Below are 27,910 nucleotides of genomic sequence, written 5' to 3'. Positions count from 1 at the left end.
ATACATCGAGATTCATGTTGCTTGGGGGCTAATTAGCATAGCATAGAGCAGAAAGCAGCACCTGCAGGTTTTTAATAAGCGCTCCTCACTTCATTGGCCGGGACACAATAATCGGGGATTGCCCTGCGACCCGACAGACATTCTTGGAGCAGGCGTGAAAACGAGAGCGGACATTTTCTCTCATTACGGCCCAGCTCGTGAATATTCACGCTGGCGCCTGGAGAGGAGGCGGAACCTCGGCTCGCTCGCGCTCGTGCCTGACAACGGCGTTGACGGCTCGCTTCCGACGCGGCAGTCCACGCCGCCGCCGCGTAGCGCAGCGCTACCGTCGCTCGGGTGCCGTGGGAAACAAATGGTGGCAAAGCACTACTTTTGGCTAAGTCGAGCTCCTCCATATATTTCCTTGACAGCAACAATAGCCAGAGACCGATACGTTTTTTTCAGGGCGGATCCGGATACCGATGATTAGCAGTCAAGGAGGTCGCTATCCGATATTTGAAAACGATATTCATTTTCTATCAAAATAAAACAAATAAAAACACAAAAGTTGATCTTACAGAAGAAAATTAGGGCGAGTGAAGAGAGAGAGAGAAAAAAAAAGTTTGTCAGGATTCTCACTCCGAAGTCTGAATTCTGACGTTAAAGTTTAAAAAAGAAAATAGAATAAAATAATAATTCTGACTTTAAAGTGAGAATAAAAAATGAATAAAATAAAATAATAATAAAATAAAATAAAGTATAATTGTGACTTTAATCTAAAGTGAGAATTCTGAGAATGAAGTCGGAATCCTGCCCAACTTTTTTTTTCCTCTTCGTGGCCCGAATTCTCTTTGTATGATCTTCACTTTGTTGTGACGTCTTAAAGTCTTCATGCTTATTGAACTATTTGCTATTTTCTAAAAATTCTCCCAAGGTTTATCAGTACGTCTTAAAAAGTGAAATGGACACTCAAGGAAATAAAAGCATACATTTAAAAAAACGGAAATCTTAAACGTATTCTTTAGTTTTAATGTCAAACGAAAACAAAAGGTCGCGACGGTTCGCAAGGTCATCGCTTACAAAGCGAACGGAAAATTCGAATGGCTTCCTGAGATTCAAATGTTTTTTATCGGCCGGCAGATTTGGAAAAAAGGCCGATACCGATATCGGTCCAAAACGCCCAATATCGGTGCCTGGCCGATTATCGGTCGATCCCGACACCGGAAGGTGGCGAAGCGCTACTTTTGTCCAAATGAAGCCGCCTCATCAACTCCCCGGAGGTCGGCAGAAAGCGGAAACGCAAGTTGATGGCGCTCCCGGTGAAAACGTCAGCACGCCGCTCGCCGGATGGGAACGGAGCCGCTCGGCTCCCCCGGGGGTCTTCGGAGCCCGGGCTCGCGGCGAGCGCTAATCAATCCTGCCGTGCTCTCGCCCTTGCCCGTCATCAAATGCACGACTCGAACCCTGACGGCCGGTGGCTGAGCCGCAAATGGCATTAGCCGACCTCGGCGGAACGAGCGCGCCGGGCTCTGCTTCCTGATTAGCCGGCAGCGGCCGCCTCCTCAAATCTGATCAGCGCTCGCGGCGGACGCAAAAACCGGGCCGAGCCGTCGGCGAGCGGGTTCTCGGCGGGGCCGCCTTATCTTATCTGCGGCCTCCATCTTTGTTTATCCGCTGATTGGAAGGTGAGCGCGCGCGCCGCCGCCGATTGCCGAAAGGTGGCGCTGCAAACTTCGGAGACCGCCGATGGGCCAAAATTGTGTTCAGCAGTTGAATTGTGCACGCAAATAAAATGCTGTATATAAAAATAGAAAAGAAAATAAATACAATAAAATGACTGTAACTAACACAGTCCTTCTCAAATTTGGGGGCGGGGCCTCTTTGGGAGTGGGTGTTACCTCCAAAGGGTTATTATAGTTTGGGAATTTTCATTTCAGTTACTTTTGATGTCCTTTTGTTAAATGGTGTGACTTTTAGTTTTAGTTATTTAAAAAATTCTTAGTTTTAGTTTCAGTATTAGTTTTAAAAAAACAAAGTGTATGACAATATTTAAAAAACACAATTGGACAAGTAAAGCATTTGTTATCCGTCGGAGTCAAAGGTCAAGCCTGCCAAATTGTCACCTGAAGGTGCTTTTCGATTGGCTGCTGCGAGATGACGTCACACTTGCAAGCGTCTTTGTTGCGGTGAAATTAATCGATTTCAAATCATGCATTCAAGTCATTGGCGACGACCAAATTGAAGGACATTTTGGCTTTGGGGTTTTTAAAAGCATTTTTGAAGGACAATAACGAACGAGCTCATTGGAATCGCCGGCGCCGAATCGCTCGGGCCCGCGTTTGAAGCGGCGCTCACTTACTTTGGCGTGTGCGTGTCGTCCAGTCGGTTTCCCAGCTGGAACTCGTGCGACTTGCTGCGGTGCAGCGCCGTGAAGCCCGGCAGGAGGTGAATGAGCTTGCGGCTGGGCGGCGGCGGCGTGCCCGGCGCCTTGACTTTGTTCCTGCGCCTGACGGGCGGCGTGCCCGGCGGCGTCATGGTGTTGAACACCAGCGGCGTCCGGGGGGGCGCGTGGGCCACGTGCCTCTGGCGGGGCGAGGGCGGCAGCGAGCGGTGGCCGCAGTCCGAGGCGGGCGGCGGCAGCGGCAGAAACAGCGGCGGCGGCGGCGGCAGCGGCGGCGGCGCTCCGTCCACCGTCAGCCGCTCTGCGTACAGCGGCGGCGCCGGGGGGCTGCGGCACGTGTGCTGCTTGTACTTGGACTGGACTTTGGGACTTTGGGCCAATTGGAAACGGATCCACTGGCTGGCCTCGGGCTGGCACACGGGCGTGTTCTCCTTGCCGGAATCGGACGTGGGCCACTGGATGGAGCAATCCTGCTTGGCGTGGCTTCCTGCGGGCGACACCGCGCGTCATCACGGGTGCTTTTGGGGCGATGCAGAATGAGAACAATGAGATGGGGTTGTTTTTTTTTTTTATTGAAACAAAAACTCAAATGGGCAAAAACTGTCAAATAGTGCCGACTCGTAATTGGAGCAAATGTTGCGTTCCCATATGGTAAGCGGAATCCGAACGATGTACAGTAGAGCTGGGTTTAAAAAAAAAACAATAAAAATCGAATAATCCATATGGGAACGATTTTCCTTTTCAATGTCGATATCGATTCTTAAAAACATGAATCGATTATTTGATTCTGTGTTTTTCCCATAAATTCTTAAGAAAATAGAACTTTAAAGGCTGAATTTTTTAAAAGCGGGATTTTCTTGAAATAACCTGACTGAAATGTTGTATTTTAAATATTGCCGTGGTCCCAAAAACGTATCTAAACGTTTTTTTTATTCTTTTTTTTTTACATCATGAATTATTAACTAAATTAAGTAATAATTAATATGATTTCAATATTTGTGTAACGCTTGGGAGATAATAACACGTGTTCAAAGTTATGTTGGAATTGAATATTTGTGGCGTTTTTATCATGTCCTTGATATTGAAGAAGAATTGATGTTCCATAATTAATTGATATCAGATTGAAGCGAATCTAATTGGGAAACTTGAATTGGACTCTTGTGAATCGAAATCGAATCGATTGAGGAAATCGGAATCGATACCCAGCCCTAATATTAATACAGCAGCAAAATGCTGCAAATTGTGTATACGATCAGAGATGGGAAGTAACTAAGTACAACTACTTTGTTACTTTAATTGAGTCGGTTTTTTTCAGTACTTTGTACTTTCCCGAGTATTGATTTTTTTACACTACTTTTTACTTTTATCCGAGTATCTGTACTTTTTACTTGATAAAAACACGGTTGTCGTTTTTCTGTTTCGAAATGCGTGAAAACGTTGACTGGAAAATGTTTGACCTGGAAAACAAAACTGCCGGTTTCCATCCACACATTTTTTGATTTGAATTTACAAAAATAATTGCCGATGGAAAAAACTGAATGGAAACGCTAGAAATGTGCATTGTTGGACGCTTGGAGGGTTTGGATTTTGAAGCGTATCCAAAAAAGGAAAAAATGCTATTTTTGGCAGGTTTTGCAAATCAACGCTGACCAGGCGGGTCGACGCCCAGCTTGTCGGCAGCCAATGGATGATCGGGATGGCGCCGGCGGCAAACATACTTTACCTGCGTTGCCGTGCAACTTATCCTCCTCGAGTTGCTCTTCGCCAGGAAATCAAAGAAGAAGAGAAAGAAAACGTCAAGGCCAGCCCGGCCGCGGCACGAATCGGACATCCAGACAAACGGACGGACAGGAGGACGCTCACACGTCCTCACGAGCACGCGTTCATTTCAATCATTCTTCAGAGAGGATAAAGAAAATATGCCTGTGAACATTTCCACAACGTTTGGGATTTTTCATTTCTGTTTGTTTTGATTTCCTTTTGACTTTTGTTCAGTCAATGACTTTTCAGGAACTTTTAGAGCAAGTTTTTTTTTTTGGGGGGGGGGGGGATGCTTTTATTTTAGTTTAGTTTTCATTACGATTAGTAGTAGTCGAATAATTCATCATTCTTGTGCAATCAAGTAAACAACAATCCTCAGCATTCCCGCGTACGTTATTGACATTTTTCTTCTCCTCGCTTTTTTGCCTAAGAAACACAACCCCCGCACAAAAAATACTTCCGATTGACAGCATTCCAAAAATTGCCGCCATCTTGGCCATGTCTCGCCTGGTTCCACATTCCGTCCAGGATTTGCACAATTGAACCTTCGACATCAACTTTCCCTCCTTGATTTTCAACGGGACACATTTTCACTTTCCACGCATACGAGCGGCCATCGTGACCAGCCGTCATCACTCGCGTTTGGTAAATGACCTTGACCTGTCACCGGGAGGTCGCGGGTTCCAATCCCACCTCCGATTGTACATCGCAAATCTAGCCATGGTAATTATGCTAAGTGATATAAATGCATACCAACTGGCTCACATAGTTCCACTTTTCCATCCAAATGAATGGAGGGTACTGCATGCCTAGGTGGCGCTATTGACGGATTGATTTTTCTATTGGATATCATTCGATCCACTTTTCCATCCAAATGAATGGAGGGTACTTTCAGATAACACTTTTCATATCAATTTCAACTTACTTCGAACCCCCCCCAGTTGAAGTTATTTTTTAAATCTTTCAACTCCAATGAATACTTTGTCGTTTTCACATCGTTCATCTTTCAATTGACTTCATAAGCATTCCCACGCAATGACTGCAGAAATTGCACTCCGTCTCGTTCGGGGGTGTCAAACTCATATTAGCCGCTTGGAGGAAAAGATATCAGCAAGTGGGCCGCATCGGTAAAATATTGCTCCATAACTCGAAAACAATTGCCGTCGATTATACTTTGGCTATTCGTGGGCCGATCGGAATTACGGAGCTCAACTGTGATCGCGTTGTTCCAAAAAATGACACGAATGCAAATGAAACGCGGCAACGCTTTGCCGACACGAGTCCCGGACGCGTTCAATCGCCCTGTTTTGCATATTGTTCCCAGAATGCATTGCGTGGCGCAGTTAATGAAGTCATAAGGACGTTAATCCTTGTCATGTGTTTGTGTTAGCAGGAATTGAATTTGTGTCGTATTGAATACGTTTTTGTCAGTCTATGATTGAGTCTTTTTTTCTTTTTCTTTTTTTACAAACCGTAACTCCAAATTGTGTGTAAAATATTGACATTCAGGACGATTCCGTGTCATTGGCATCGCTCATCTGAGGACTTCCTGTCAACTGACACATTTCTATGATTTCTATGCCAGCTGATTAATTGGTCCAATTTAATCATTTTTGTACTTTACAAAATTGTCTCGCGGGCCGGATTAAACCCCTTTGCGGGCCTGAACCGGCCCGCGGGCCGTACGTTTGACAGCACTGGTCTAGCTCAAGACGCTGTTGACGTTCCAAACTTTCTACAACTTCCGATTCTCTTTGAAATGAATTACGTTTTGGAAAACTTAACACAACAGGGAGGCTTGTTTGAGTTTTTCACTTTTCAGTGAAATATAAATATCATATAAATATAAATATGGTTAATGGCCTCCTTGATTACTAATAATCGCTATTAGCCCTGAAAAACAAAAAGTTATTGGCCTCTGTCTAATTATTGAGTTGAAGGAAAACAAACTCCCGGCAGCGCCGCCATCTTCCCCACGGACGCTCATGTTCGGCAACCGGGGACGTTTTGGACCTCGCAGGGCGTGCGTGCGTGCGTGCGTGCGTGCGTGCGTGCGTGCGTGCGTGCGTGCGTGCGTGCGTGCGTGCGTGCGTGCGTGATTATTTTTTGCTTTGCGACGTCTCGGAGGAGCGACGAGCATCAAACGCTAACTTCAAACACAAAATCAACACCGGCAGCATCAACTGAACTCCAACAAAGATAAAAAATAAAAAATAAAAATGTTTCAACGAACGTATAAAAAGTCCCGCTGGAGTTTGTGAACTTGGGATGACAAAGAAGCCCCCGGCTTTTACACGTTGCAAAGGAGGTTGGTGGGCGGGGCTGTGGGCGGGGCTGGGGGCGGGGCTGGGGGCGGGGTTGTGGTTGTACGTCATTTAGTCACATCAATGAACGCGACACGTTTATTTTTAGCTGCACTCCATCTTAAGATGGATGCTAACTTGACTTAGCATTCCATGCTAGCATGCCAATATCTGTCCACTTCAAGGTCGTGTGATTTTATCCGCCATTTTTAAATTTAGTCTCAGTCTGAGTCGCGTTTCAATCACGCTTGTTAGTTTTGATCATAGTTTGTCCGCCTCGTGCCGTTTTTATTTAGTCGACTATAATTCCAGCAATTTAGTTTTTATTTTAGTACAAGAAAACAATTGTACTTTTTGTCAACAAAACGTGTCAAGGTTTTCGTCTCGTTTTAGTCCGGGCAATCATTTTATCCAAGTTTTTTTTTTGTCAGCAGATTATATTGAACATTTCAGATATCAAACAATTTCACATCCAATTTTCTCTCAGCTTTTGACACACAATTATCTTTTATTACTAATTACCAACAACTTAATAGCTCGTATGGCTCCATGCTACAAGCTAGTAAGTTAGCCAGCATTGGTTAGCGGTCAGATTCACATCACTATACTTGACTTTTTTTCTTTCTTTTTTTTTTTCCCACCACGAATCCACTTCCTGTCTGCGCCCACCAAATGTCGTGTTGCAAAGCGAAAGGAGCAGAAAGTCGCAGCTGAGGTTGGACAACGAACGCGGGATTCATTTCCCATCCAAATAGGCGGCCGCCTAGACGGGTTGTGGGCAACCATTGAGATTTCTCCAGAAAATAGAAAGATGATTAAACAGCCGCGCGTCTCGAACCTGCGTCACATTTCCGCTTGGTGATGTGTGAATGACTCGTCTCCAATCGGCGAGCTTTTCAACTCAATGAGGAATACGAGAGAGAGAAAAAAAGTTGAGAGGAGGTTGTTGAAAGTCGACGGGTGTCGGGTGACAGCAGAAACATGCAGGAAATGTCACGCTCTTTTTTTCCCAGGTTTTTGTCAGGTCGGGACCGGCCGAGCCTCCCATTGGTTGCCTGGCAACTGGCTGGCAAACTGACATTTAAATGTCTTGTCTTTTTTTTTTTATACCGCCACTTTGTTCCTGGGCTAACATGCAAATATGCCTCAATAATCCAAAAGTATCGTGAGGCCATCTTGCACGTATTCGCATCTGGATGCGATGACGTCATTAAGACGGCGACTCCCTTCGCTCAACTCAAAACTTTGAGCTGTTTTCTTAAGATGGGAGCCAAAGAAACAAGTAGAGGCCTCAGAATGGAACCCTGCGGAACACCTTACGTTACGTCAAACACGTGAATTCATATGGCACATATTCGTCCCACCACTTTCATTCTTTGCTCGACGTTCCCGTAATTAGGCGCGATTACAATTTGGAATCATAATGAATTCCATGATTTTGATAGTTAACTCGTGATTAATCGCAAATTTTATATCTGTTCTAAATGTACAATAATTTTTTCTGTGTTTTCATAAAGTGGGAAAAAATGTTATGTTTGCATCTTCTAGTCATTAATACAGTAATTTCATAATAATCCATAAAATTGAGTTAAAATTTAAAAAAAAAAAAAAAAACAGTGTGATATTGATTTGTGTTGAGCTCATTTTTCTGCCACGAGATGGCATCGTTGCATTTTTAAGATGTTGGTGACAGCTCAAATCTTTAACATGAAGTCATTGTGAAATTCTGCACATTTTTAAAATTGTCAAATACAAATATATGAATTATTAGGGCTGACTATCACTTCTAAATTCCTCAATCCATTCAATTTCGATACACAGGAGTTCAGTTCCATTCGATTTTTCCCGATTCGAATCGATTTCGATTAACTATAGAATATCAATTCCTAAAAATCAAGGAAATGGTTACAAAAACTCCACAAACAAATTCCCAATTCCCAATTTGGTGGGTGCGTCTTGAATGAGCAGACCCACCAAAAAAAGAAAAAGAAAAAAGGAAGCCATTCCTGAAAACAGACAGGAAGTAATCGGCTGACTTTTTCAGCAAATCATGGAGGATCGCTTCTAATCGGCCACCAAGGGCGCGCGTGTGTGCGCGCACGTGCGCGCGTGTGTGGCAGCTGCCTGGTAAATCTATGAGTCATCGTGTTTGCGGCCGGCGTTCCCAAGAGCGCAGAATTCCATTAGTTTCCATCCTGCAGCCTTCGCGCCAGCCAGCCGCAAAGTCGTCGCTTTCTCGTCCTCGCAGGCCGTGTCTAATCCGGACGGATTGTAACCCACACGTTTTATATAAGCAACCCCCGCCCCCCCCCCCCCCCCCCCCCCCCCCCGCCGCCACTATGAGTCATGGAGACTGCAGGGGGCAACATCTCACACGGACATCATCTGTAATCCTTGGCCTTGGAAATGCTTGGATTCTTCCTTTGAGCGGATGAAAGGAAAAGAAAAATCTCGACAACTCGATTGTGTTTCACAAACGCAAACAAACGCGCAACACGTTCGGCCGCGGCATTTTGCAAAACGCGCATACTGACGAGCGCGACAAAACATAACGGGAGTTGTGGGCAGCTCTGGAGGGTCTTCGCGATCCTGACCACGTTGGGGGGACGAAAGAAAAAAACCTCCAAAGTCGAAATGCTTTTGCGGACTTTCGGGGTTTTGCAAACTTTCATGACGACTTTGGAAAAAGGCCAAAAAACGCCGCGCTTTTGCCAAAATAAAATCAAAATGGCCGACTTCCTGTTCGGTTGAACATCTGGCTACGAAAGATTTTTCAACATACAAATGGGAATGCGTCATTCAAATGGGTAGATAGAAGGAAAAAAAATGTACGATTTAAAAAAATATTGAAATTGGCATTTATGGAAAATTGCAAAATGGTCAAATATTGATGTTGTTGATGCGTCAGGTCAGCTGCAACGTTTCATGAGTTTCGACCCTAAAAAGCGCCAGCGGTTTTCTTTGCAAACGGCAAACTGAAGAGTTTTCAGTAACTTTCATCTTTCGATGAAATTTGAAGACGATCGAATACTTTTTCTCGATGAAAAGATGAAAAACGGCCACAAATGACAAAGTAAACCAAAATGGCGGACGTCCTGTCAGGTTTAGCATTTGGCTCCAAAAGACTTTGTTGGATGTCGAGGGCTGTTACGTGGTTTTCAGCTGCTTATACGGTTACTATGTCTCTCGTCTTCCGACGTGTAAACGGAATCGCGTGTGATGACTTGCCACTCTTCCTTTTTCGAGTCTTACTCAATTACTATGCACCCAATGATGATAATGTCGTCAGTTGCTATGCAGTTGCTATGCAGTTGCTATGCAGTTGCTATGCAGTCCTGTATTGCACTCTCACTTTCGGAGCGAGTCCAACTCTGCTTTCGAAACATATTAAGACAACTGGGAAGTCTTTCAAGTACCAAAAAAAAAAAGTCTCTTTAATTGTTCGATGCGTTATTATCATCGTCATATCTCATTTTCTCGACATATTGGCTGTCAATGTGGTTCCTAATGTTGTGTCCGGTGGGCGTATGTCCACCCGGCGATTAGTCGGAGGACATTGACCTTTAGGCCTTTTTTTTTTTTTTTTCCATTTTCTGCCGAGCCCAAATGACTTTTAGCGGCGGCGGTCAGTCATTCGTTTAACGACCTTCTGGTGCCATCGCTTTAACGAGGGAGTGGGAGGCTTCCGTTTCTCGGCTCGTTCCCGCACCGCCCAAAAGAGGACGCGTGGCGTCGCATTCAAAAAGATTGGCGATGGCGTGACGGCGATAAGCTCCGACTGCTGCCAAACGATGCATCGGCAAAGGATCCAGCAAAGGAGTACTTAAGTTGCGTCCAATCATATCCCGATTTGAATTGGATGGAAAGTTTACTGGAAATACACGATGCATTTGTTGCATCTTCGGGGGGAGAGGGGGGGGGGGGGGGGTCCCAAATGTTGGACATTGAACACATTGTCACGTTCAAGCCAACGGATTAGATTGAGAGGCAAAAGAAACGGGAGGCCATCAGCGGAGATGGATGAGGGAGGGTTTCTCTTTTGTTTTGGTGCGAACCATTTCAAGTTTTCACCAAAACTGACAAAGTGTCCATGAGAACGACTTGAATGTTGAATTATGCTTTGGCGCGTCTGTGCGTGCTCGACATAAGCGCACGATTGTAGCGATGCTCTACTGCCCCCCTCTGAACATCGTGTGGTATTGCAATGGCCTTGCAGGGCTGGGCCTTTGTCGCCCCCTGGTGTCTCAACGGAGAAGGACATCATTGAGCTCAGACGTACAAAAAACAAAAAACAAGAAATCGAATGTTTTGGGGTTTGTTTTTTCTTCAGGTTACTGCTAATTAAAATGCTAATTTTCTATAAGTGCAACCACAACGGACGTATTTGTTGAAATGTATTTTGGAAAGCGTTGTGGAGGCGGAAAGTAAATGGCAAGGCAAATGGAAAGCTGGCGTGTCTGCTAATTGTTGGCAATTAGAAGGCTGACGTCACGGCAACGTTGCACTTCGAACCACCTCCGCTCCCGAAGGGGGACAATTAAAATATTGAAATCATCATCATCATCATTCGAACCACCACCCACCATCTTTATTCTTTCTTTCTTTCTTTCTTTCTTTCTTTCTCCCTCCTTTGGTACGGATACAATAAAAAAAGAAAACACAATTGACAAGGCAATTAATTTTGTGTTGGAAAAGTGTGAACGCCATCACATCCCCAACAACTCATACTAATGATAATAAAAGAGCAAAGAAACAATTTTGCGACCAAATTGCTGTTTCCAGGCCACACGAATAAAGAAAACGCCGTCTCCGTTTCTGCTCTGAACAGAAGAGCAAAATCGTAATTCATCAAATTAAGGCTGATTTGAAAACAGGTTGAAGGTTTCAAATTGTACTTTAAAGCCAAGGTTGGGGTTTCAAGCAAAAGTCAGAATTTCCAAGAAGACTTCCGAGAGGACTTGAAATTGACCTTTCAAGTCTGGGTTCGGTTTCAAGTCAATCATTGACACTTTCGAGCAAAGGTTGCGGTTTCAAATCAGGCTTTCAAGACTGAGTAGCATCGTGACAAGAGGTCAGAGGTGGCAAATCCTGGTCCAGAAAGTCAAACCCCTGCCACGGTTTAGCTTTAGCCTCAGGTGCGAGCCCTTTTTTTTTTTTTTTTGCCACACATTCACACAAACACGCACGCATACAAACATGGCGGGGAAGCAAACCCGCGCCAACCTGCATCGTAAGCAAGTGACGGTTCGACTCCGCCACCTGCAGCCCAGGTAGCTGCTAGCTAATTCCCTAGCGAGCTGACCATGATGCTCGTTTATCTGCTAGCGAGCTAGCTAGCTAGCTAGCATCAGAGGCTAAAGCCAAACTGTGGCAGGGGTTTGACTTTCTGGACCAGGATTTGCCACCTCTGCCATTGCGGAATTTTCTTCTTTTTTATTTTTATTTTTTTTAAAACAACAACAACTTGGAAGCCTTTCAAATGCCTTTTTTTTAGTGTGCTTAATAAAGTGAATGAATGTCAAAGTCGCCCTTTTTGGTCTATTGTTCTTTTTCTATTCTTTGCTCTTTCGCATTCGTACGCGTTCACGAACATTTCCTTCATAAATCGGTGCTATTTGTTACAAACGGCAATTCCAATGAAATTGTGACGTTTTGTAAAACATTGCTAAAAACCGAATCAAACGATTTGCATATCCTCTTCAAGCTGCGTTCAAGATATTTAACAATCAAACTGATGAATGTTATTGTTTTGCAAATATTCCCTCAATCTGAAGGTGATGCCTGCGACACGTTCCAAAAAAAGATGAAACGGGGCAACAAATGATTGGCAAAGATGAGGAATGCTCAAAAAACACCTGCGCGGAATATTCCACATGATGACTTTGAACGTTTACAGAAAACCCCAACGTCGTTACAATTGGGGGTTTTGCACATCGCTACTCGCACCGTCTTGTTACATTCAAACCATTTTCTCTTCAAATCGCACCGGCCTCGTTCCATTTATCCACGAGAATGCAGTAAGACATTCAACTTGTCTTTCAGGCGCAAAGAATATGACACGATATCGCTTCCTTGTCCAGAAAATCGATTTTTTTTTTAAGTCATCTGGGAGAAAAGCAAAAAAGTCAAGCTGGTATGTGTGAAATGAAATCCATTTGAGCCAATCAATACCAGTAAATCATTTGAAAATGACATTTTCAAAAGGGACAATTTGTTGCAAAAAAAAACAAAACAAAGGCCAAGCAATTCATTAGTCAGCTGATTTAAAATAATAATGCTAATTGGCCAACATGTTGCCCTTTGAACGCTATATCCTTATTTTTGTCCTGAAACGGTAAATAAATGCTGAGGTCAGAATGATGTCCTTGCAGCGGTTGTCCGCTAGATGGAGCTCTGACGCCATTCAAGCCAAAGTGCATCCTTCCTGTGAATTCTTTGTGGTGAGAAAAAAAGTATTAAGGGACAAAAAGGGTTTTTTCATTCGTTATATATTTTTTTCATTGATCATTAATGTTTTCTCCCAATTAATTTGACTCAGCACTGACAAAAGAAAACCTATAAAGATCCTAAACACGATATTCATGACGTACCTAAAGAGCTGCACGAACACAACAAAAGGAAGCTCGGCCAGACATAAACTGGCACCTTAGAGCCCATGGCTGTTTATTATTATTATTATTTTATTTATTTTTATTTTTTTAGAGGGTGCATTTGTGTACATATAATCACATTCCAAATAATAAATCAACTGCCAAAACGCCACCAAACGCAAAAAAATCAATTAAGAATCGCTACTGATGAAAAATCAAACTGACGTCACATCCGCAGACAGACTCGGGCGGGAAATTCAAACCCCAATCCAGCCTGAAAACTGTTGGCCTTGCACGAGTAGCCATTGTCAACAGCTAAAGTGTTAATCTACTAATTAGAAGATTAGATTAGATAGAAAACATTGTAAAGATATTTTTGGCCAAATTGTTACAGAGAGCAGCAAAAATACACGGTCGATGCGAATGTTTGTTTTGAATCATTGTGATTTGGAAAAAAAACAAAAATTCTGTCCTAGAAAGTAAAATGGGACATAATACAGAAAACTGACTTTAAAATGGGGTGGGTGGAATAAAACGACGCGTCAATTGAGCGCTCAATCTTTTCACTTATATCTTATTGGTATGTTGTTAAGTAACAAATCATAATCAGAGTTCCTCAAAATGCCTCAAACACATTTGAGTGCCGTTATGGGAATCGATGTATTTATTTTGGGGGGTGAAACAAATCGACGGCTGAAAGAAAGCAAGAAAGAAAGAAAGAAAGACTGTCTGCTAATTGTCAGTCACGTACTTTACGGCCCCGCCCACAGGAAGACAGGCAAACTTCGCTGCCAGTAAAACTTCTTCAACATTCACATTCAAAGTATGTTTTGCATTTCATTTGACTTTTATTGCGCGTACAAAAAGAATGGCCGCACTTTCCCCGTGCGTCGCCGCCTAGCGATGCGTTTGCTTACTCTGCTAGCGGCTAAGCTAGTCCCCCGCGGAGGTCGGATCTTACCGAGCTGATGCGCCCTCCTCAGGCTGGCCAGCGAAGCGTTGAGGCGGGCGCACTCCTCGCCGTTGGCGCCAAACTTTTGCAGCAGTTCGCACACTTGCTGCTCGCTCATGTCCAGGAGCCCCTCCAGCGTCACCCCGGCGGGGCTCATGTCCTGACAGGCACAGCATAGAAACACCACAAAATGGCAAATCCAGAGAGTTACAAACCCGCTGATTTGTATTTGTTAACTGGGAAATTAAATGTAACATAAAAGGTGAAATATGCCGATGATGATGATGATGATGATGATGATGATGATGATGATGATGATGATGATGATGATGACATCTACAGGCAAGCTCGGATTTTGCATGCCCAGGCTGGTTCCCGTTGTGACGACGTCACGTTGTTTGTGTTGAGCTGGTGTTGTCGCCAGCTGACCTTTGGCCCCGTCGCACGCCAGCAAGTCTGTCTGGGCTTCACGTGGCCTTTAATGACGCTGTTCCAATACTTTTGAGAAGGAAGGCCAGCATGCAACTGACATGTTTGTTGGAATAAAGGAAATTGAATTCAATTCATTTTGGGGCATTTATTTTAAATCGCTAATTTAATAAAAATCGTGTTTGGTCCAAAAGAAACGTGTTTTGACAAAATGTATATTTTTTTATGTTGAAACATTTTCTCGTTTTGCGGCAAAAAAACAAAATGCTCGTCCAAATCGTGATCTCAATTCTTACCAAATGAATTGTGATGAATCTTTTCTTCACAATCAAGCAGCTCTGTCGTTACAGCCTAACTTCCGACGGGGTTAGCGTGACAGCGCTGCTAGCTTAAACGAGCTTCGCTAAGTATTTCTCCCACATTTCCAAATACAGAAAAAGTCAACTTTTTGTCTGGTTTCATGAACGCATCACAAACAATCACCTCAGCTCTTTAAATTGACAATACAAAAGCTCTACTCAGCGCATATATTGACTTTGGTATCTTAAAGCTATACACGTCTTCATGATTGCTTCTTTTTCATTGTTTATTCTGATTTTTTCTTTTTTTATGAGATGTTTGTTGGTCCGTTGTGCCGTTACAAGTCGCATGTCGTTCTCATGTTCTATTCAATGTACCAAATTGTTTGTACAATTTGTGAAGATGATATCAATAAAAAACAAAAACACTGCTAGCATGCTAACTTCTGTAGCATTGGACAGGCTACATTTACATACAGTCCATAACCTTCTAAAAACCCGAATATTAACAATATTGGAAGGCACGTGCAAAAACACAAATACGTTCTTATTGGGGTTTGAAAAACAGAAATAAGACTGTTATCCCTTACGCAACCTGAATTCTCCATCGTATGGCGCCACCTTGATTGAACTATTTGCAAGACCCAAATATTGACGGCACGCAAACGTAGTCACAGATGAACATTTGGGAAATGTCGACACTCGTTGTTCTTTTTTGGTTCGATTTCCCCCGCTGTTGTTCTTCACCTCGTCGGAGCTCAACAAAAGTAAACTGAAACCAAAAACGACGAACTAACTCTAAAAACCAATGAATTTAAAAAATAAAAATGAGAAGACAAAAAACTTTGAATGAAAAATGTAAAACTATTATAAGAGTCGACAGGAACCTTCGACCAACTTCTTGGTGATTTTAAAACAAGCAAGCAAACAAACAATCGTCATCTTGGTTTCCACCACTTCAACGTTCTTGGAGCGATTTTGTCCGCACAACGGGCGCGCCTCGCACCCCCCGCCCCCTCTCACCTGCGCGACCTCCTTCCTCAGGTTGACGATGCGGAACCAGTGGCCCAGGCGAGGGAAGTGGTCCAGCTGCGCGTCGCGCTCCTCCAAGGACACTTTGCGCTTGCACGACATCTGGCGGCTGAAGTACTTCACCAGCTTGCCCTGACAAACGAGCACACGCCAGATTGAACGTCACCGAAAACGAACGGCGCTCACGTCTGATGTGACGCAAGCGTGGCGAGCGCCACCTTGAGACGTAAGTTCAAGGTCAATAATCAGGGAATGTTTTGGGAAACTTTCGGCAAAAGGTTTTGGGGCATTCTTGGAAATGTTTGAGGGGAAAAATCGCTGGGAAAGTTTGGGGTACATTTTGGGAAATGTTGAACAGATTTCTGAAAAATTTCTTTGAGTGGCCAGTAAATGTATTGAAAGCGTGCGGTCACTTTCTGGTCAAATTACAATTCTGGAAAATGTTCGGTACATTTTTGGAAACGTTTAACATAAATTTCTGCATAACGTCACGATAAATGTGCGGAAAGTTTCACAGTCTACTTCTGCAAACGTGTCACGGTAAATCTCGGGGGGGGCACAGTCAATTTCTGGAAAAGTTCACAGAAAAATTCTGGAATTTGTAGGAGTACATTTCTGTAAACATGTTCAGGAAATTTAACATACATTTCTGGAAAGCTTCATGGTGAATATGTGGCGAAAAAGTTCACAGTCAATTTCTGATCGGTAAAAAAAAAACGAAAAAGCAATTATGTTGAAATAAATGTAAGAGCTTCATTTGAACTAAAGTGGCGTTTTGCTGCCATCTAGTGGCATCCGGTTGCCAAGGAAAAGTGTTGAAGTGAGTTGAGCATTTTAAATTAGCCAAAGGTAGTGCTTTGCCGCCATCCGCTGGCATCTTATTGTCAAGGATCTTCAGTAAGTTGAAGTGAGTCGCGCGAGAAGGAATCGTTTGCCAGCGTTTGTTGGCGTCTTGATGTGGAGGAACTTGCTTGAAATTTGTTGAGGAGCTCCATTTAGACAAACGTAGTGCTTTACTGCCATCTACAGGCAAATGGAACTCTTTCTGGAGGTGGGCAGCTTTTGGCTATTACAGGGTTGGTTCCTTCTCGTCCTTTTGTCCTGTTTCCTTACAGCTACAAAACGGGGCAACGAGAGCGGGAACGAGAGCGGGAACGAGAGCGGGAACGAGAGCGGGAACGAGAGCGGCGTGTCGCGACGAGACCCCAACGAAGTCGCTAATCCGACATTGAGGCGTTGGCTGCCTGCTTCTGTGGCTCGCACATGACACGAGCGCCGCATCACTTGGCCTTGAAGTGACTTTATGGCGGCCATAAATGCGACGCGCTTAACGGCGTTTGCTTGCACGCGCGCGTCGGCGCCGCACGTTCGCTCGGTGCTCAGCGCTCAAGTCCGTCTGAGACGACGAGATAAATGGCACTCCTGGGCTTTTGCTTGTTGGTACGTCCGTTCATGGACTGGAATGACCAAACGGAAAAAGCGCTGCACAGCAACAGGCCAGATTATGTCATGTGATGATGATACAAAAAAAAAAGGGGGGGGGGGGCGCTATATGGAGTGTAATAACTTATTTTTTGTTTCTCAATGCTTACAGCAATCAATCAATGAATCAACTGTATTGATCAGACTGATGGAAAGAAAAAAAATGTACAAACATGCTTGTAGGCTAAATGCTACAAACACAGCATATTTTCCCATAATGCAATGGGGTATTGCCTAAATCGATACCTCATTGCATGATGTAGGAAACAAAATGCAGACCCAAAATCCTGCAGACATAAAAATAAATCTGAATAGTTACAAATACAGTGTTTTTTTTTACTTCATTTTCAAACGTATTGCTTTAAAGTAGCACTAAGGAACTTTTCAACCTTAATCAAAACATTTTCATAACTCTTTGAATGAAACATGGACTTCAAACAAGTTGAATGGACCCTTTGCCACGGCCCGAGGGCGTCGGTATCGGCACGAGGAGGGTGGTAGGAACACTGCCTCACAAAAAACCCACAAATGTTCCGACTGCTTTACGGCTTTAAGCTAGCCCGGAAAAAAGGACAGTCAAGGATCAACATTGGCCCCAATTTCACTCGCTGGAGCTAAAAAACAACAACAACAACGCAATGCGCTTGTCCTCGTAGGAACCGTGGTCTTCATTCAAACATAACAATACCGCTTTTGTCCATATGGCGCCGCCATAATCAACATAGACTGAAAGTTCCTTAATGTTGCCAAATGCTAAAAGGCCAAAAAAATAAGTGTTCTTTTTCACTCGCACTTGTGCAAGTAATACCCCCGTTGCATTATGGGAAAAGATGCTGGGTTTGTAGCATTTAGCCTACAAGGACATTCAAATGAATTTGCGAGTATGTTCCAACGTAATCGGCAGTCAAAAATGTTGACTCCACATTGGCAGTTCCGCGCTAACATGTCAAAGAGGTACGTTTGAATTGTCTGGTCGATTATTGGGTCAGCTCCTTCAAAAGAGGCCCGGAGGCATGCGTGCTCAGTGGACAAATCATTAGGCACACTTTGAACTACAAGTGAGCCGGGAAATTCAGCCGACGTGACTTACGAGTTCCGAGACGCGAGCGGTCGTCATTCATCAAAAATTGTCAACGCAAGCGCTGCGCGGCGGCCGTCAGCTCAACTCAACTCAGCTCGCTTGACAACAAGCAGCAGTTTGGCACAATACGATGCTAACGTGGATGATAAGTGACATTGACGTGCTAACCGTTAGCATCGCTATTTGTGTTTTTCCAACTCTTTATATTTTGAACGCAAACAGGGGTGGCAAATCCAGGTCCAGAAAGTCACAACCCTGCCACAGTTTGGCTTTAGCACCTGATGCTAGCTAGCTAGCTAGCTCCCTAGCAGGTAAACAAGCACCATGGGAGCTAGCTAGGAAACTAGCTAGCACCTGGGCTAAAGCTAAAGCGTGGCAGGGTTTTGACTTTCTGGACCTGGATTTGCCACCTCTGAACACAAATAACGCACGCAGACAGACAATAAATGAATAAGAAACGTATTTTGGTTTCCTCAAAGTGATGTTATACGCGAGTCTCCCGTTTCTCAGAGCGTGAAAACCTTCAAAAGTACTTTTTTACTTTGATGTAAGCATCACGCTGCAATCAGCAGTTGCACCTTTAACAGAATATTGCATGTGTTTGGCACTAAAACTTTTGTACTCGAGTACTTGAGGAACTTTCCGTATTTGTATTTGTTTCCTTTGTACAGGCGCTGAATCAATACTTTTCTAAGAGTACTGCAGTTTAAAAAAAAAAGCATTTTCCTTTTTGGAATGAAGTACATTTCAGATTGAGGACTTTCTTTTTTACTTCTACTTATAGTTAAGTACAGGATTTGAAACGGTACTTGTACTTTTACCAGACTATTTGTATGTAATTGCCTGTTTAAAGAAAACAAACTGTTTTACTCAAATACAGGTCAATAAAGTACAGCAAGTTCATCATCAGTACTTGTACTTTTACAAGAGTACTGCACGCACCAACTTAAGTGCATTTTGGCGTTTGTCCATTTTTGCTTTGATTTACTTTTTGAGAGTTTGTACTTTTTACTTGAGTGTAGGAAAACGACGTCACGTAAATCAGTACTTGTACTTCTTTTGCAGAATTCAGTATTTTTACTTTGCTCAGAGTATTGAAAGTTAAAGTTCTTTTTTTTACTCGTAAGTACATTTGAGTTTGTACTTTTTCCCCATTCTGACCCAAGTACAAGAATTGGATCCAAAACTTGCAACTTGACTGTAAAGAAAACAACAACAAAAAAACATTTATTCTTTTGCACTTGAATACATTTCAGATGTTGTGTTTTTTACTTTTAGTCAAGCGCAGGAGTTGAATCAGTACTTTTACTTTTACCAGAGTACTGCATACTTGATTGGAAAAACTAAATGTTAGCTTTTAGCACATTTTGGAGTGTGTACTTTTAAATTAAAAACCAAACTTTTACTTAAGTACAGGACCTAAATCAACACTTCTACTTTTTACCAGAGTACTGCATACGTCACAGGTTGTTTTACTTTTGTACAAAAGTAGCTTACGTTTTTTACTTTTACTGAAGTTCCAGTACTGTATACTTGTGTTGCTTTTGTAGTGAAGTACATATCCGATTGTGTACTTTTTATTGTTGAATCAGTACTTATACTTTGACTACAGTATGTGATATCGTTGACATAACAACCCATTTTTACTTTTGTCTGTACTTTTTAACTTCTACGCAAGTGCGGGAGTTAAATTCATAGCTCAGAGTACAGTATACTTTATAGTAAAAAATAAATAAATACTTTTGTACTAAAGTAGCCTACTTTTCAGGTTCAATATGTTTTACATTACTGAAGTTCTATTTTTGTATATAGTGAAGTACATATCAGATTGTACAACTGTTATTATTTCTGGCTTCTGTAAACAGTTACTGAATATTCTACTTTTATAGTCCAGAGTATTTTATGTGGTAGACCAAAACATTTGTACAGTGGACAGTCTGTACTTTTACTTAAGTAGATCAATTGGATCGAGACTTCTGCTTCTACCGGAGTAACGAACGTTTGTCAGTGAAAAATACAGTACGTGTAAGATGCTCACTTGTAAAAAAAAAAAAAAAAAAAAAAAAAACTTTGGATAAAGTATAAAGGCGATAAATCAGTACGTCTACTTTAAGCAGAGTATTTTAGTGATCAATAATCCTATTTGTACGTGCCTTTTAAGATCATCAAGGATATTGTACATCAATCAAACACATTTGACCAGAGCTTAACAGCAGAAATGATTTTTAATCGCATTTCAGATTTGATTTGATGTATTTTTTGCACGAGTTGAATCTGGACTACTTTTGACCCGAGTCTTCTTTTTTATGTGGGGGGGGGGGGGGGCACGCACATTCAGACCACCTTCGTCTGAGTACTTTTTGCACCTCTGGTGTATTCCTGTGTTCCCCTTGCATAACAAGCACGAGGAGGAGGTGAGCGAGCGTGTGTGTGGAGGGGTGGGGGTAGGGGGGGGGGTGTTTTCCTTTCTTTTTCATGTCCACCTGCAGAATACAACTGCAGCCCCCCCCCTTTTTTTTTTCCTTTTTCCCTCTTGATTTACGGCTCTGCACTGAGTTACGCAATGAGAGCAGGAAGCCACTTGCACGCACGATGCGTGCGCGCGCGCGCACTCGCTCGCTCACTCACCTCGAGCGTGCGCATCTCCTTCTGCGTCAAGTCGTTGGATGTGGCACATTTGGTCCTCAAGCCCTCCAGGCTGGAGATGCTGATGTCGATCATGTTCTGCACCAGCTCGCACTGCTGCAACGCTTTGTGCGCGCTCACGCTCGCGCGCGCCACACGCGGGCCGCTCTCGTCCTCGCTCATCGTTCCCATCCACGCACACGCACACTCACCCTCCTCTCCTATGCGTGCGTGCGTGCGTGCGTGCGTGCGTGCGAGCGAGCGTTCTCACGCGCGAGGAAGAGGAACGAAGGTCCAAAGAGGAGGCAGGAGGTGTCGCGGCGGCGTTATTAGCGGCTCCATCACTGATGAATGTGGCGGTGATGATGAGGCTGATGCTGCCTCATCACGGTGGTGATGGAAGAGGAGGAAGAGGAGGAGGAAGGGGGTGGAGGGGGGAGGGGGAGGAGCTCGCTCGCTCGCAGTGATGCGAGGATGGCGGCGGCCGCTGGCCTGCCGGTAAGCAGGACCAAAACGTCGATGGACACGGAGGCTCCAAAATGGAAAACGGCAGGGGGGGTGGAGGGCTGGGGCTGATGGGGGGCCGGGGAGGGGGGGGCGCTCTACCTGCCTGGGGGTGTCCCTCAAATGGTGTTAAAGCGATGAGGATGGTGGTGGTGGTGCGGGGTACTCCCCCGACATGTTAGCCGTCAATCAAAGCCGTGCAAATCTCGCGAGATCTCAAGCGAAACTGGGGGCTGGGAGGGGGGTGCAAGAAAAGTCTATAGGCTCCGAACTCACCTCAATACAACCACTGTCAACATACAAGCCCAGATCAGATCAGGGGTGGACAAAGTATGGTACTATAGTCATTGGGTTATTCCTGTCTTGTATTTGTTTTTATTTGATTTAAAAAAGCGAAATGTACATTACAAAAATCACGTCTTTTAGGAATATAGTACATTTGCAACGATTTACACATTTATTTACAATAAACAACATGTCTTTTTGTAAATATTCTGCGCAACTTTTCAAGCGTTTTTTCCCGAGCTTTAATGTTGCATTCGAGGAACATGGGAAATTAGAGTTTTGTCACTTTGATTGTCCCAGTTGCGACTTCGAAGCGTTTGAGGCAAATGTAAAGTAGTAGTAGTTAACACAATCGGTACAAATCACGTTGTCACGTGACGCTACTTATTTCGAATAACAAAATTAATGTAATAAGAAATAAAGAGATATAAATGTTTATAATCACATCAATTAGTTTTCCAATGCACGGTTTGTGTGTCCATGAAGTCGGTACCATGCAACTCGGACCTGCCAGTTCAAAACACATTTCCTGGGCACTCTTCCTGTCGGAAGACGGAAACTTCAGACTTCCCACCTTCCCCGAATGCAACATTCGTTTTCCCATCCGCAACCAAGGAACGAGCCTTCCCATTGGCTGTACGTCGTGACGCAGGGACGCTTCTTCCGTTTTGTGTCTCGCGCGGCAAACAGGGCGACGAAGCACCAGTTGAGTTCGAGCCGCGTCAAAGTTGCTGTTAGCGCGGCCGGTGACGTTTGTATTCCAGAATTAAGTGATGGCCTCCACCGCTAAAGCGCCGCTGCAACCCAGAAACTTACCCTGGTGAGCGACACGCGGCGTTGACGAGCCAAGTTAGCTTAGGTCGCAATTAAGGCCCGGTGCCGCCGAACTGCTCTGCTTCTTCTTGCTTCATTTGCTCTTGAGTAGTTCAAGTACTTCACTTGAGTCCGACTTCACAGTTTTTGTCGCGTCGACGGTAGCAGAGTTGCTTCAAACGCTCTATGATCGTTTCCCTTTTCCTTAGTCAAAATCTTTGCCGTGATCGGCAACTCGTCACTTTGTGTTATTTTGCCGTGAATCGCGCGACAACTACAGATTATTTACGCCAAAATAATGCTTGTGCGTTCAGTGTACGTTGTCGGAATATCCCTACCAAGTAAATTTTCTACCATTTGTTTTATTCTCCAAAGCATTCATATTTGTATTTAATACCGAGATTTGGGTGAAGTTAGGTTGAAGCCGTCACATTTCAAACGTGACTGTTTGTCGTAGGGTGGAAAAATACCGACCGCAGAAACTACAGGACCTGATTTCGCACAAAGACATTCTCACCACCAGTAAGTCGACAACTTGCGCTAATCATCCGATCCAATAAGACACAAGCATGTTTTCCAATCCAGAAGTTCATCAGCGAGGATCGACTGCCGCACCTGCTGTTCTACGGCCCGCCCGGTACCGGCAAGACGTCCACCATCTTAGCCTGTGCCAAGCAGCTGTACAAGGGCAAGGAGTTCAACTCCATGGTTCTGGAGGTACGTCCTCTCGGCCCGTTTGCCACTTGATGCTGTTGTGACCGGAGCTCGTCTTGCAGCTCAACGCGTCGGACGACCGAGGCATCAATGTCGTGCGAGGGCCCGTCTTGAGCTTTTCCAGCACCAGAACCATCTTCAAGTAAGATGGCACGCGTTTCGTTTCCAGCTCAAGTGGCACGCTGACTTGTTTTCAATCGAAGGACTCTCGAGGTCCAATTAAAAAAAATCTTTCTCCTGGGCTTCCCGCGCTTGTTCAGGAAAGGCTTCAAGTTGGTGATACTGGACGAGGCCGACGCCATGACGCAAGACGCCCAGAACGCATTGCGGCGAGGTGAGCCGCTTGGACGTGCGCTTGCGGCAACGCGTGATGCAGCGATCAACAAACGCGTTCCCGTTGCCGTAGTGATGGAGAAGTACACGGAGAACACTCGCTTCTGCCTGATCTGCAACTACCTGTCCAAAATCATCCCGGCGCTGCAGTCTCGCTGCACGCGCTTCCGCTTCGGACCGCTGGCGCCGGACCAGATGATACCCAGGCTGCAGCACGTCATCCAGCAGGAGAGGTTCGTTCGTGGCTGCCGGCTTGACGACGGACATAGTTCAATAATTGCACGTCCTCAAGCCACTTTCTTACTTTTCCTTATCCAAACCCATTAAAGGCATTTCAAATCATTTCAATGAAAGATTTGAGGAAACATTTACTTAGAAAACACGTTCGTCGATGCACATTTTTCACACAAAAAAACGGATGCGTTGTATACGGAAGAGGATTATGGCCAGTGAAGAGAGAGCAAAAAAAAAAAGTTTGGCAGGATTCTGACTAAAATAATATTTATGGGGAAAAAGATTAAAATAATCGATTCGTGGTTTGATGATATCAGGCTTGAAAAAGAAAAAAAAATCGATTTAATATCAATTATTCGATTTTTTTCAAACTCAGCTCTACTGAAATGCTTGACTAAAAAAACCAAACAGGATGAGCTTGACGAGTTGCGATAAAAACTAACATGCGTGATTGAAACCAAAATAACAGATCAAACGGACAATATACGCCGAATCAACACGAATGTGCGAGTTTGAGGCTTCTTCTTCTTTTTTGGGCCAGCATCGACGTCACCCCAGACGGAATGAAGGCGCTGGTCACCTTGTCGTCGGGCGACATGCGGAGAGCACTCAACATCCTGCAGGTGGCGCCGTCTTTGCCCCGGCTGCGGCCATTTTGAGCTTCCCACTGACGCCCCCCCCCGCGCGCGTGTCGGCAGAGCACCAGCATGGCGTACGGCAGCGTGAGCGAGGACACGGTGTACACGTGCACGGGACACCCGCTGCGCTCGGACATCGCCAACATCCTGGACTGGTCGCTCAATAAAGACTTCACCAGCGCCTACAAGCGTAAGTCAACTTTCTCTCAGCGGTGAACGTTTGCCGACTTGGTGAATTTTGTGTTTTCTTTAGAGTTTGTAAAAGGTTGCAAAGATGTTGACGGGCAGTTTTTAATTGTCAACAGCTTTCCGTGTCACGAAGAAAGTTTGAACATGTTCTGACAAATTTGACCAAATAATGATTATTTAATAAATATATTGAATTAATATGAAATAAATCAAATTAATTTTAATTAAATATTCAAGAAATGTATTTTAATAAAATAATTCAATAAAAACATTGACAAAAAAATAATTTTACTTGTCATAAACAGCTTTCCTCGTCAAAGAAATTGTGAACATGTTTGGACAAATTTTACAATAATTTTGATAAAATAATGATTTAATAAATATATTAAATTAATTTAAATTGACTGTTTGTGAAGCACAATTTAGAACTAGGGTCATTTCATGTAACTTTTTTTTGGGGGGGTTAGCCTTTAATTTAAAACATAAGTAAAAGTTTAACATTTTAGTTAAGTAAAATTTAAAAAACAGTTACTATAGAAAATTATTTACTGTCTTGTTAGAATTTTAAAACAAAGCTGTCTATTTGCTGTATGTTTAAATTAAAAGAAAAACATTAAACATGTTGAAAATTTGAAAAGTAACAAACATATCATTTCATTTCATTTTACTGCAAAAGAATATCATCTCCAAATGGTTACCAGCCTCCTTTTTCTTATCATATGTATCCGTATTGGCCCCAAGAAAAAACATATCGGTCTATCAATTACATCATCAAATTTTGACTGCTGTGTATTTGGTCAAGCTCTTTAAAAAAAAAGTGGTTGAATCCTTCACCTTCTATGTTGGAATTTAAAAAAAAAAAATTATATTTAAAGAAAAAGGAAAGGAAACTCAAACCTGCTACTTGAAAATGCAAAAGGTTTAAAGGGACTGCAACATTTGGCCACGTTCAAATGCTAATTGCTCACCAAAAACATGACCGAAGTTGTCTTTCCCTCCATTGGCCCGAGTATAAGAAATTCAAAGTGTTTCTGCTCTCCAAGCACCAGCCCCTCCCAACCTGAGAAAAGGAGCCGCTGGCACGGCGATTGCGTGCGGCCCCACCCCCGCACCGCCGACACCGACTAAACGCACGGCCACGAAATGTTAAAAATTGGCTCGATTTCAAACCTGTCGGTACGTTTGGCGGGCGTTGCGCGACGCAGCCGGCCCGCCAAACGCCGTCCCTTGAATTAAGGCCCAATTTGGGCGACATGGATTTGATGTTAACGTTGTTCTTGACGCGCCCGCCAGAGATCCTGGAGCTGAAGACGTTGAAAGGTTTGGCGCTGCAAGACATCCTCACTCAAGTGCACCTGCTCGTCCACAGAGGTACGCCGAGGCACGCGCCGCGTCCAAAAAGCACAAATCCTGCCTGACCACGGGACGTTTTGCTGACCGTCCAACACGTTCGCACGAGTTTGCTTAAGTTCAACAATTACAAAGGAGGTTTTCGTAAAGAATGACGCCCTCAGCTTCAATTCTCTCAAATGCAAACAACGCGCTACATACGTCGCTAGCGTACATTTTGGCTACATTGATTTCGCTTCGCTAGTTCATCCATTAGAAATATGAATCTCCAACAAAGAAATGTGAATCTCATTTCATTGACGTGACTATTTTCTTTGTGTTTGTCACTCATCTGAAACTCGTTTCCCGACTTGAAAGTGGACTTCCCGTCCTCGGTGCGGATGGACCTGCTCATCAAGATGGCCGACGTGGAGTAAGCGACGCGAGCGGGTGACCACGTAAAAGCCGGCGGCGTCTCGTGCTGACCCCACGCCATTTTCTCTCCTTTTAGACACCGGCTGGCATCGGGCACCAACGAGAAGATCCAGCTGAGCTCCATGGTGGCGGCGTTCCAGGCCGTCCGCGACCTGGTGGTCGGCGAGGCCCAGTGACGGACGGTCGCCGTGGCAACCGCGCCATTAGAAAAGTAGCCCTAGTGAAAGTGTTCCTAAAAGTATTTTTTGTCTTAGCTTGCGTAATACAGATGGCAAATGTTCCTGACTGCCACACACACAAAAAATATTCCTTAAACTGAAGTCAAATCTGTTCTCAACTTTTCATGTATTAAAAATCTCATTTTTGGAAGTAACCGGGCTTGCATCATTTTATAGCAATACTCTGAGCTGGAAAGGAACCTGTTGTAGAGCCAGACAAGACGAACAAGGCTGGCTCGTCATCGAATGTTATCAAAAGTCTAGCATTGGACTCAAGGGGGGAATTCTGATACCTTATATTATAACATAAATTCACATCGACAACAAACAAAATGAAGGAACTGAACAGGCGGGATTAATGTTGAGTTGGTGACAATCAGAGACTGACATTTTTTTTCAGGAATCAACTACTTTACGGGTTTGGGACAGGACAGGACAAAAAATTCACAGGAGCAGGATTATCCGGTTTAGGGGGGGGGGGGGGGCATCAGCATGTAGCTGACCTCCAAAATGGGAGTCTGAGTCATTCTGAACGGCAATAGAACAGCATTATATATATATATTTATATTTATTAGGGGTGTGAATTGCCTAGTACCGGCGATTCAATTTGTATCACGATTCATAGGACACAATTCGATACCGAGACTGGACAGGATTTTTTTCTCTCTACAAACGTGGCATAGGGCGGGATTAAAAAACCCACTCATGTGACAACCTCGAGTGGCAATGGGGGGGTGTGAAAGTGGGGAGAAACTGCGGGCTGCAAGGAGCCACCTACCGGCCCAGCAGGCGAGGTGCGATTCTGCCACTCTCAAAATCCAAAGAGCTCTTTAGGCTCAAGACCTGCAGACGGGTTCCTTCCTTCAGATCGCCATTACGGTCAAAAAGCTGGCCTGTAAAACAGGACCAAAACTCCAGTCAGTCAAATGCCATTCTAAGAAAAACTTACTGCTCAAGTATTGAATTGCTCAAGAAATCATCCCATGGACGGTCTCGCAATGCTAGATAGTAATGAATGCACATTACGTAATATTGCGTAACATTGACGCAAACTGGCAAAAAGAACTGAGGAAGGCCAACATTACAATAAACTGCACTCACAAAACCCGCGTTTTGTCTCCTTCGAAACGAGCTCTTGTTTGGCCACACAGGAGGCTCCCACAAAGAAACATTTAGCCTGAGTTGAGCGTCAAGCATGAAGAAAATAGAAAACGACCAAGAGAAGAGCAAACCTGCAGCTAGCTAGTTGGCTGGTTGTCTGACAAGCTCCCCAGTACTACACT

At 44.0% G+C, this 27,910-nt stretch overlaps 2 protein-coding genes across 7 annotated transcripts in view; one reads left to right on the top strand and one right to left on the bottom strand.

Moving 5' to 3' along the window:
- Positions 1–27,885, bottom strand: part of ksr2 (kinase suppressor of ras 2) — a 61,224-nt gene extending 33,339 nt beyond the window's left edge. For 2 of the 6 annotated variants that reach the window (XM_086075098.1, XM_086075094.1), the window contains exons 1-5: positions 20,938–21,419; positions 15,738–15,878; positions 13,996–14,146; positions 4,104–4,139; positions 2,339–2,867 (exon numbers count right to left, since the gene is read on the bottom strand). In XM_086075098.1, the coding sequence (XP_085931224.1) occupies positions 2,339–2,867; positions 4,104–4,139; positions 13,996–14,146; positions 15,738–15,878; positions 20,938–21,126 (1,046 nt within the window). In that variant the 5' untranslated portion in view covers positions 21,127–21,419. Of the gene's footprint in view, positions 1–2,338; positions 2,868–4,103; positions 4,140–13,995; positions 14,147–15,737; positions 15,879–20,937; positions 21,420–27,405; positions 27,521–27,728 lie in introns of those variants that run through there. The other 4 variants (XM_086075095.1, XM_086075096.1, XM_086075097.1 and 1 more) reach the window with 3 other exon arrangements.
- rfc5 (replication factor C (activator 1) 5) lies at positions 22,368–26,781 on the top strand. The gene is made up of 11 exons (XM_086077146.1): positions 22,368–22,543; positions 22,994–23,058; positions 23,117–23,253; positions 23,313–23,392; positions 23,511–23,584; positions 23,657–23,816; positions 24,359–24,440; positions 24,516–24,645; positions 25,938–26,015; positions 26,352–26,406; positions 26,485–26,781. The coding sequence occupies exons 1-11, from the start codon at positions 22,497–22,499 to the stop codon at positions 26,582–26,584; spliced, it is 1,008 nt and encodes a 335-aa protein (XP_085933272.1). The 5' UTR covers positions 22,368–22,496; the 3' UTR covers positions 26,585–26,781.
- Positions 27,886–27,910: the final 25 nt, after the last annotated feature.

This window comes from Leptonotus elevatus, chromosome 5, assembly GCF_054856555.1.
Source record: "Leptonotus elevatus isolate MCC_2025b chromosome 5, RoL_Lele_1.0, whole genome shotgun sequence".
Classification (NCBI taxonomy): domain Eukaryota; kingdom Metazoa; phylum Chordata; class Actinopteri; order Syngnathiformes; family Syngnathidae; genus Leptonotus; species Leptonotus elevatus.
The sequence above is the reverse complement of the archived record's forward strand: the minus strand, read 5'-3'. Positions and strand labels throughout refer to the sequence as shown.

Excerpts from the sequence above, each read along its gene's own strand:
- rfc5 (XM_086077146.1), top strand. The coding sequence starts at position 22,497 with ATGGCCTCCACCGCTAAAGCGCCGCTGCAACCCAGAAACTTACCCTG. Across the intron at positions 23,817-24,358 it reads CACGTCATCCAGCAGGAGAG|CATCGACGTCACCCCAGACG; the intron begins GTTCGTTCGTGG and ends TTTTTGGGCCAG. Across the intron at positions 26,407-26,484 it reads ATCAAGATGGCCGACGTGGA|ACACCGGCTGGCATCGGGCA; the intron begins GTAAGCGACGCG and ends CTCTCCTTTTAG.